This window comes from Phocoena phocoena, chromosome 10 (assembly GCF_963924675.1).
Source record: "Phocoena phocoena chromosome 10, mPhoPho1.1, whole genome shotgun sequence".
Lineage (NCBI taxonomy): Eukaryota > Metazoa > Chordata > Mammalia > Artiodactyla > Phocoenidae > Phocoena > Phocoena phocoena.
In genome coordinates this window covers 3,238,661-3,249,303 of record NC_089228.1, presented here as the reverse complement: position 1 = coordinate 3,249,303, position 10,643 = coordinate 3,238,661, and the positions used below count along the sequence as shown (strand labels likewise).

At 41.3% G+C, this 10,643-nt stretch overlaps 1 protein-coding gene across 1 annotated transcript; it reads right to left on the bottom strand.

Annotated features, from left to right (window-relative positions):
• Positions 1-779: 779 nt before the first annotated feature.
• LSM3 (LSM3 homolog, U6 small nuclear RNA and mRNA degradation associated) lies at positions 780-10,475 on the bottom strand. Its single transcript, XM_065886062.1, has 4 exons — positions 10,408-10,475; positions 8,096-8,206; positions 5,774-5,869; positions 780-1,182 (listed from the first exon to the last, which is right to left on the bottom strand). Exons 1-4 carry the CDS (start codon positions 10,426-10,428, stop codon positions 1,102-1,104), a joined length of 309 nt encoding a protein of 102 aa, XP_065742134.1. The 5' UTR covers positions 10,429-10,475; the 3' UTR covers positions 780-1,101.
• Between the last annotated feature and the right edge of the window lie 168 nt (positions 10,476-10,643).

Genomic DNA, 10,643 nt, shown 5'->3' with positions numbered 1-10,643 from the left:
GGTGTACTCTGTTCAACAAAAGGTGACAATTATTACATGTATCACCATCATCAGCACTTAGGCAAGCATTCTACTCAGAAAGGGTGATCTAAAGGATCAACCACTTGCTACCATCAGAATCACAGTCCCATTCCTTCAACAGTGAACAGGCTGCTGTAAACAGGTTGCGTCCTGGGACTACTGAAGCCTGTGGACAAAGTGCGGGCTGGCAGAAGTGTGTGGTTCTTTCCTGTCTACTCACGTAAGGTAAGGCATCTGTCAGCTTGCTCACACTTGTTTTTTTCTTCTCCACTAACTTGCAGGAACAGGCACAAGGAATAAAATGAAACCTTATTACACAACGTCTTAAAGAAAGCATCTTTCTTGCACGTGGCTTAAAATATTGTGCATATGTTAAGCATATTGTGCTAGATAATGGATTAACAACCACTGAAGCCTGGCCTTAGAAATAACCCGGCCAGAGAAAAGAGAACCAGCCTCCCATGTTTCACTGCAGTGCCAGTGTTTACAACGAGAGCCCCACCACCACGACCACCCACCCATGGTGCTCTTCTCTGTGCTCTCACGGCATCCCATACCTGCATGACGCCATCAGCCCTGACCTCACTGTCCTGCAGTTACTGGCTTCAACAACTGCCTTTCCAGAAGACTCCAGGAAGGGAAGCAAATGGACAACTTGGTGCCGCAAACACAGTAGATGCAACACAAAAGTGTACAAATAAAGTGAATGGAACACATGTGCTTATTTGAAAGAATTCACAAGACAGGAGACTGCATTAAAAATCAAAAAAGGAAACATCAAATTTAATTTAAAGAAAGAAACCCAGAAATTGTCTGAAAAAACAATGGAGCAAATCAACTCCTGAAAAAGTTCTGCATCTTGGTGATCACATTTATTGGAAGGGTTGGACAAAAATAAAAATGCCATTTAGCTTAAGAATTTGTGAGTTATCTGCAAATCAACTTATTTCAGAAGTGGAAGAATTCTTGGTTATTTCTTAAAATCAAAACGTACGCCGGTTTCTCTTTTGAGTATCTTCTACATTTAAAGAGGCAATCATACAAAATCTCCTATTTTCCACACAGGATAAATTCTTTGTTTCAACCAACTCTCAATGGTGGGGCAACTAGCACAACACCGTCTCCCCGGACAAAGAGCATCGGAATATTCCGTTTTGTTGACTGGAAGAGGAAAAAAAACACAGAACACATTTATACAAATTTGTAGTAGTATTATTTATTTTTCGAGAAAGAAATTTGAAAACAAAAAAACCACAGATTCATCATAACACAAACAAAATGCTTAAAAAACCTGTTCACTTACCTTTGTGGCACAAAGAACCATCTACTAACTGTTTCTTTTCCTGGAACACAACTGGGGCAGAGGCGTCCGCTATCCACCCAGCCCCTTCTGCCCCTCTTCTTGGCACACAGCTAGACCACATTTCTCATGCTCCCTGCCAACCAGATGGTGCCACGGACTGGGTTTTAACCAACGGAAAGTGAACAGAAGTGATGAGCAACCTCCCACAAAGGCGCCTCTGTGTTCTCCCGCGACCATGGACTCAGTCAGATTATGGAGAACCCTGGGGATGGCAGAGCCAGGAAGCCTGGGTCCCTGACTGAGCACCTGGAAGAAAGCTACTGTACCGACCTAAAACCTCACTAAAGACCGTTGTGTGGGTACAAATAAAATCCTACTGTGCTAAGCCCTCCTGTGTTGCTTCTATGTGCTACTGCACTCATATACAGAATGGATACCTTTTGCATTAGCCTAGGGAACAAGCCTTAGGCTGTAAGGAAACAGATATGGAAGGTCTGAAATTTTCTCATGCCTCGGCAAAACGTTAAGTAAATGTTGACACCAAAGGTAGCCCAGAAGATGTCCCAAACCTACAGGTTCTGGGGAAGAGGTTGGAAAAAGCCAAACGTTAGTAGTGCTGCTGTTAACCTGATGCACTGGGCAGGGCAGTGTAAGGAAGAGATGAGCTTAGGTGAGAACTAGCTGGTTTTCAAGCAGAGGTTACAAGAAACAGCATTCATGATGTTATAAAAGCCAACTGTTTTTAGACTCCCAACTGTGTACGATAAGCAATAAAAATGCGTTAAGGAACAAAGCGGCCCTGTAAATTTTCTCAGGTAAACAAGCTCAGCCCTGAGGGGAAGATCAGATTAAGGGTGTCCCTTTCCCACCCAAATTTACTTTAGCGAATGACTCAAGGTAGTCAACGTTAATTTGTGGGAGAGGTAGTTACACAAATTAGAGGTGAGGAACTAAAGAAATAAAGGTGTCTACAAGTTCTGTACAGAAAAAGACTTTGAGGTGACTGGCCCAAAGAACTGATTGGAAATAAACAGATCAGAAATATATGAAGTCATAAGTTTTTAAAGAAATGGTATTGCCAAAGAACCCATACATAGCCTGGCTGAAAAAAGCCTTTGACAATTTGAGTCTTCCAGCATAAGTGAGACGTTTCTGTGAACGTTCTGCAGCCTCCAGATTTAGCAAATAAAAATACAGGTCGCCCAATTAAATTTGAATTATAGATAAATGAAAAAGAATTTTTTTTAGGATGTCCCAAATATCACACAGGACATACATGACCTAACCAAGGGATTTCTTCTACTACTGCCTCCCCAGGGGATCCATCAGTGTGAAGGACCAGTAACTGCTCTACGTTCCCGTCCTTTCCTTTTCTGAAAGGGAGTTTTTATGGCAGCAGATATCCTGTCCCTGCTGTGCTACAGTGGAGGTGGATGGGGCAATGACAATTAATTTATCCTTTTTAGCTTACAGGAATCTGTACCACAACTGACCACATGTAGGTCCGACAAAGAATTCTCCACCAGGCAGAAAATATTGGTAATAGCTATGTCTTCAGAACTTTTTAAAAATGTAAGAACCAGGTTTTATGAGCTTCTTGGGTACTGGAACTAACATAAAAGGAGAAGCCCCAACAGTAAATTCAAGTAGTACCTATAAATGTAGTACGCTAAATCAAGTACACTTATGTGTCATCCATGAATGTATCTAACTCTTTCCCAGATAATACACTCTCAGGGCAGTGGTTCTCAAGTCTCAATGTGCATAAGATCACCTTTAGGGCTGTTTCCTGGCTCCATGCCCAGAGATCCTCACTCAGTAGGCCAGGGTGTGGCCCATGAACCTGCATTTCTAACACACTCCAGGTCTGCACATACCCCTGGTTCGAGGAACACACTCTGAGAATCACTCTCAGAGAAACAAGGATCGTGTCTGCTGTCTGCTACTAGGAAGCAGCACTGCCTTCTGGTTTCCTTCTAGTTGCAAAAGGCAACCTAGTCTTACCCTAGCCAGTTCAGTGAAGGAGTCAGCGCTCATCAAAATAACTGATATATTTTACTCAAATCCCTCACTCAGTGGTCATACTTCTGAACTAAAAAGTTCCAACCTTACCTTCATATGGAAACGACTTCATCTGAAATGATTCTCTATTAATTCAATTATAGTTTTCTGGAGATACAAGTAAGCAGCTTCTATGATCGCCCCCAAGGATCCCTGCCTCCTGGTGTTCACCCACTTGTGTAACCCCCTCCTTCTGAGTGTGCGTAAAATTTGTGCCTTGCTTCTAACTAGTAGAATCTACAAAGTTAGTGGGATGTCACTCTCATGATTAGCTTACATAAGATAGTTACTTCCACCTTGCTAGCCAGCTCTCTTGCTGGGTTTGATGAAGCAAGCTGCCAGTGGTAGAGGCCCTGCAGCAAGGAACTGAGGCGCTCTCAGTCCAAAACCCTCGAGGAAATGAATCCTCTCAACAACCATGAAAGTGAGCTTAGAAGCAGAACCTTCCCCACTTTAGCCTTCAGATGAGAACCCAGCCCTTGTGCAGCCTTGTGAGAAACCCTGAAGCAGAGGACCCAGCTGAGCCTGGACACCTGACCCACACAAACTGTGAGCTAATAAACGTGTGTACTTTTAAGCCACTAAGTTTTCGGCTGACTTGTTATATAAAATTCTGAGATATAACGTCCAAAAAACTGAGAAAATCATGAACAGAAACAGGGAATTGAGAATGAGCTCATTTTGAAGGTGAAGAACACCAGAAGTTTAGTTTTATACGTACTGAGTTTGAGATAACATCCAACGTGGACATATTTTCGGTAAGAATATTGGAAATGAGAGAGTGAAGCTCAGAAAAGAAAAAAGCTGGAGACACAGATTTATCCATAATCATAATGGCCACCAATCACCACCTGCCACCAGCTTTACAAGCACCAAATTCACTGCAACCTATAATCCTGGGAGGAAGGCACAATTATTGTATTGGCATTTTACAGAGGAGGTCCCTGAGGCTTAAAAAATTTCTAGAACTTGCCCAAGGTCACATAACTAATCACCAGCAGCCAGGATTTGAACCGAGATCTGTTAAGCCAGAGCTCAAGCTTTCATGCTGTACTATTATTATAGATTGATGGCTTATAACAAACAGTAATTACTAATTGACATCTGAGGGGGAAAAGAAAGCAGATTAAAAAAAAATCCCACGTTCAGAGGGAGAAAGAAAACTAGCCACGGAGTCGGGAGTGGTTGAAAAGAGGAGGAAAGCCGGGATAAAGCAGAACCACAAAACCCAACAAAGGCTGACATGTGAACACTTACTATGTGCCTGTCGCCACCTGAAGGCTTTTCACGGAATCTCTCAATGAATCCTCAATAGCTGTATGAAGTGAGTCGTATTACCATCCCCATTTTACAGATACAGAAACTTAGTCACAGACAAGTTGGGTAACTGGTACAATTATATAGCTGGTAAGCAAGGGAGTCAAGATGTGAATCCAGGCAGTCCTGAGGGCCAGAGTGGCTTCTCAATACTTAAAAGACTGAACAACAAAATGTGCCAATATCTGGAAGATCTGCACAATTCAGTGAACCAATATTTTCCAAACGACCAGAGCTTGATGTTACAAAATCATGCATGTATAAAAAATCCATTCCAAGCGCAAGGTAGACCAATGAATTTGCATATAACAAGAGAATGAAAAGTTCACTGATATAGTTTCAGATTCTACACTACAACTAGCCTTTAAGAAACTACCGCTTGCTGAGTTTGGGTGTAGTATCAAAGGCAAGTATCCAGAAGAAATACTCCTCCCTTTCCAACTACCTATCTGTGTGACATTCACAATATAGCGCAACAGATTAAATGCAGAAACAAAGATGTGAGTAACTAGCTGTTGTCTATTAAGCCAAGCATTTGCAAAACATAAAACAAAGACACGTCTCACTGAATATTTTGTTTTAGAAAATATAGCTATTATTCATAAAAATGTTACTTATGTCAAAATGTAATCGATTTATTATTTTTAATTAGTTAAATATTTTAAAAATTTCTCAGTTTTAGTTTCTAGTAAGTATTGATACGTAAGTCCACATCAAACAAAACACTGTCCAGTATTACTGTTATACACCAGCACACAGAGGCATCTTACACAGCCATATCTCAATGAATCTTGGCAACCCTACGACAGAAGTGACTGTATTCCTGCTTACCAGTGAGGAAGTTACATCTGCAAAGGTACTTCCCTTGTCCAACGTACCCCAGATAGGAAGTGGCCAAGCCAGCACTGGAAACCAGGTCTGTCCAACCCCAATGCCTTTGGTTTTTTTAATTGCTACACTCTACTGAGTCCATGAATAGGTATCAAAACACGACAGGCTTTCCATAAATAACTGTTGGATTCTGAGAACAACTGACATTTTAAAAGCGATGAATGGAACTGCAAGACTTACTTTATATATCTCTTCATATGTTTCTTCATCAATTTCTATCGTTGTCACAGTTTCTTCCACATCTCCCAATATCATATTTAAATGCTGATCATAAGCCTGAAGTGGGAAGGTGAGGGACCAAGAAATGTAATAAGCAAATTAGGAAATAATAAACAGGGCTTATAATATGCAAATCACTCAATTACAAGTAACACATAATACTTACACCACAAACTTTTACATGCAAATTAAAAATAATCCTGCTGTGCTAATATACTGTTTCTCTGCCAATCATCTCCATGATAACTTAATTGACCTGATACAAATATAAAACTGTTATGGTCAAAACTGAATTACTCAAAATAATTTGAAATTATTTTTAACGTGCCCACCCTATTTGTTATCTAAGGCAGTCACATAAATATTTATAATATTTAATTATGAAAAAAAGCCAGTTCATATACCTTTCAGTATACTTCTTTCAATTCCATCTGTAACAGCGTGACAAGAAAGATACAATAAAGGAAATAAAATTCTTTAACAGCTAAGATGACGGCAATGCAGTCTCCTAAAAGCACAAGACCCTGTCACTCAACACACCCTGTCCTAAACTAAACACCACAAAGTAAAGTAAGTAGAGCAACACCCTGCACATTATAGCCTCACCAAAACTCACCAGAACACCAGCTTTTCGGCACCTGTGGGCTCGATCAACAAATATTGCAACTCAGATATTCAGGGATGTCCTCAATCCAAGCTCTAAGGCTCATGCATTTTACTAAAATGTGAAGCTCCAGGGGGTGGGAGGGAGGGAGTGGCTTGTTTAGAACCCACTTATGCTTACTTCTAGCCAAGTGTTAAATGGTTCACCAGCTCACATCAAAATAAAAATAGCCAATTAGCAACACAGGGAACTGCTAGGCAAAGCAACAAAAGGGGGCAAAGATCTACAGATAAGGGCCAGAAAACAAAAGGCTGGGGGTCATTCAGTACAGAGACAATTGAGTGTAGGCAGGGAACTGAAGAAGCCTCCAAGAGTTAAGGCAACATGTCTGTCCTGGGGTGTTTGTCTACTTGCCACTGGCCCACGTGATTAAGTTCAATTCTATTTTTCTCTGCGAAGTTGCCACTATTCCATTACCCGGGGTTCTTCTTCCTTTCTGTAATTTAAGACTACTAGGTCCCCACTTCCTTTCCAAGCACAGGAGGTTCTTTACCTTTAGGTTTCATGTTAGGTAGAGTCATAGTACTTAAGAGGGGGTTGAAGTCAGACTGCCTAGGTTCCCAGCCTGGCCCTCTTTTTACTGGCTGTGTCACCTTAAGCAAAGTAACTTCATCTTTCTGAGCCTGAGCTTCTTCAAACGTAAAACGGGATAATGAGTATCTACCCTCATAGAGTTGTTACAGAGATTAAATAAGATATGACATGCAAAACACTTAGAGTAACAGTACCTGGCATATAATTAATGCTCAATAAAAAGTAGCTATTTTTAATCACTTTAGGGTAGAATGGTAGTAATAAAAACAACTTACTCAGGAAAGTAACGAGTTATCAAGAGGAGGCAAAACCTTTAGTATACTCTCTTCATGAATAAATGCGACCACCTCAAGGGACTAATCCCATAGAGATATTTGCAGATATACACAAAGGTCGATGTATAAAAATGCTTAGAGTAGTAAGAAATGGAAAACAATCCTAATATCACTGCTACCATATACAGAATTCTACATAGTCATTTAAAAAAATAAAGGAGATTTATATGCACTCATGATCAATAATTTCCAAGAACAATTAAGTGACAAAGAAAGGTATCCCCAAAATGTATAGCAATATCCCATTTATTTTTTTTAGAGGTGGTGTATATAGTGTAAATATATACATACAGACACACATTCTTGTATATATGTGTAGATATATAGAGAAGACCTGAAAGACTATAGACTCAAAAGGAGAAATGGCACTTTCCCTTTTACTCTATGTATGTCTGTGCTGTCTAAAATTTTTAACAAAACACAAATTTATATATGTCAGTAATTTAAAGAACACTTAAATGAGAATGGAGGACAAATAAATGTTATTTACAAATAAACAGGATAAAATGAAAGAAATGAAAATATTCTTTAATAAACACACCATTTCCGTTAAGAGAAATAAATGTTAACAATATGAATAAAACACAGTTGCATTTGGCTTTTGGAAATATGGCTGACTTTCCACTTCCTCCTTGTCTACATCCAAACACTCTTCCAGAGTGGACAGTTTCTACATTTCAAAGGGGTGGGACAAGGGAGCAACGGTAAGGAAATAATCTGATTTCAAGGTGATTTAGTAAATTTACTCACATGTAACCTGCCTCGAAGCTCTCTGTCATTTCTCATTTTCACATAGATTCGTTCATCTAGACTGAGCCTGATGAGATCCAGAGGCTCTTCTACAGTGTTGGTAGTTTGTTGCTGATAAAAGAAACAGGCTTAGTAATACAGTACTAGAGAGTAAAGTGTATGAACTATCGGTGCCCTGCATGACTGTGGGCAAATTACTTAACCCCTCTATGCCTCAGCCTCCTCATCCGCAAAATGTGTATAACGACAGTGCCTACCTAACACTGTTGTTGTGAGGCTTAAATGACATATTTGAAGGCATCGAACAGTGCCTGACACAGAGTAAGTGCTAGACAAATGAGGGCTGAAACATACGTACACAGAAGGGAGTTATATGACAAAATAATCATGACGGCACTCTGTTCCCTCAAAATCCAAACTGTCTGATCTGACCCCATTTCAGTGTGTAGGGAGTCACTCTCTCAGACTTCAGCTTTATCTCAAATATCATTTAGTAATTTGAAGAACTTACATTTAATGACTACCACATACTAGTCAGAATGCTAAGCAGAGATGAATGTTTGAGGGAGGATTATGAGTTCAGTACAGGGCAAATTGAGTTTAGGGTGCCATTTGGTCAGTAAGATGAATATATTTAGCAGGCAGTATAGAATACTGGTTGAAAGCATTGGCTTTGGAGTCAGGCAGTGTGGGTTCAATTCCTGACTCTGACACTTACAAATTGGGATTAAAAAATCATGCCATCTCTAATTCTCAGTTTCCTTGTTTACAAAATGAGGAATCCACAATCTTCCCTTCATAATTCTTGTGAGGATTAGAGCTAATGTATTTAACTGAAGTATTTGATATATTGTAAATAGTATCTGGCAAACAGAAAAGTACTTATAAATGGTTCTTTTTATTACTATTAAAGAACCGTTGGAAACAAGTCTCAAAGAGACCAAGGCTAGGATGACTGGGGTCCATATGGAAGGGATGCTTGAAGCCAGGAGAGCTGATAAGATTATTCAAGGAGAGCTGCTTCAGTAAGCTCAGGAAGGTGACTGAATGTTACAGGCTATACAGCCCTAACATAGAGTAAAAGGGGAAAAAAAAAAGAAGAAAAAATACTGACTCACGTAGTCCCCATCCCCAGTTCAAGAGGTGTTTGTTAAGGACCAGCTAACCAAATACTAGATTACAATGATACAGAAGTCAGTCCCTGCCCTCAAGTTCATTCTAGTGGGGAGAGGCATACAAATAAGTAATCATAACACTGTAAGGATATATACGTGACTGTGCCCTACTACCCACTGTCCACCCTTTTCATCCCGTAGTTTTAAACACTGCCTTTTCAAAGCGGACTCCCTGATCATTCGATTTATTCACTCAATAAATATCTGTTGAGTGTTTCCACCACCGTTCTAAACCCCGAGGACAGAACAGTGAACAAAACTCTTGCTCTTAAGGCACTCACATTCCAGTTGGGGGATACAGGCATTAAATAAAGAAGCATATACTTAATATGAACCAATAACATGCTAGGAAGAAAAATAAAGCAGACTGGAGAGTGCCGTTTGATGCCAGGTGGCCAGAGAAGTCCTCTTTGAGGAGGTGAGATTTCAGTGGAAAGCTGAACAAGCTGTAACCTGATCCACAAAGACATCTGAGGAAGAGCATTTTGGAAAGAAAGGAGAGCGGGAGAGAAAGCCTGCAGGACCACCAGTTATACTGAATACCAGTTCCTTGCTTGTTGCCTTCATACCACATCACAGCCCCGCATATCGCGCACACTTATGTTTACTTTTTACCCGTCCTTCCCCGAATATAAACTTCAAGTGGGGCCAGGGACCACGTACGTCAATGCCAGTGTCCCTGGTGCTCAGAACGGTGTCCAGCCACACAAAGACGATGCTCACTAGGTGTTTGTTGACTGTGCAACAACTGCTGCGCTCAGTAACGGTAACAACTCCTTAACTGTACTATCAGGCTTTCTATCAGAATCCCGACAGGTCCGTGAGGCAGGCAAGGATAATTATTCCCCACCCTACGGAAAAAGGTGAGACTCAAGAGAAAGGAAGCGACGAGAGTGAGGAATAACTAGTTTCCAGCGGACTTCGAACAGAAAAAAAATCTCAGGGCCTGAGGCAAAATTGGGAGGAGGCGCGGTTAACCAAGACGCAGATTAAGGCCGTGAAGACCCAGAAAGAGGCGGCGTAATTGGCCACCTTGCCGTGAGCTTGGAGAAAGCAACCCTGACAGGCAAAGTGGGGCAGAGCCAGGCCTGGGCGTGGGAAAGCCGCGCCGAAGCGAGCTCTTCAGAAGACACTCACCTGGTCCACGTCGTCCGCCATCTTTCAAACCCTGCGCTCTTTCCCGCCTCTCGCGAGAGCACGAGAACCCCCTCCGGTCTCTGGAAAGGCGAGGACGCAATGCACCGGAAGTAGAAATAATCGGTTTTGCGGCTGCTTGCTTCCTGCAGTTGGCATTGGTCCTTTGGGGCTGGGGCGGAGCTTTATCAGGGGCGCCGACGTTGGGGCGGGGGGAATTGGGTACCTGGTGTCTCAGT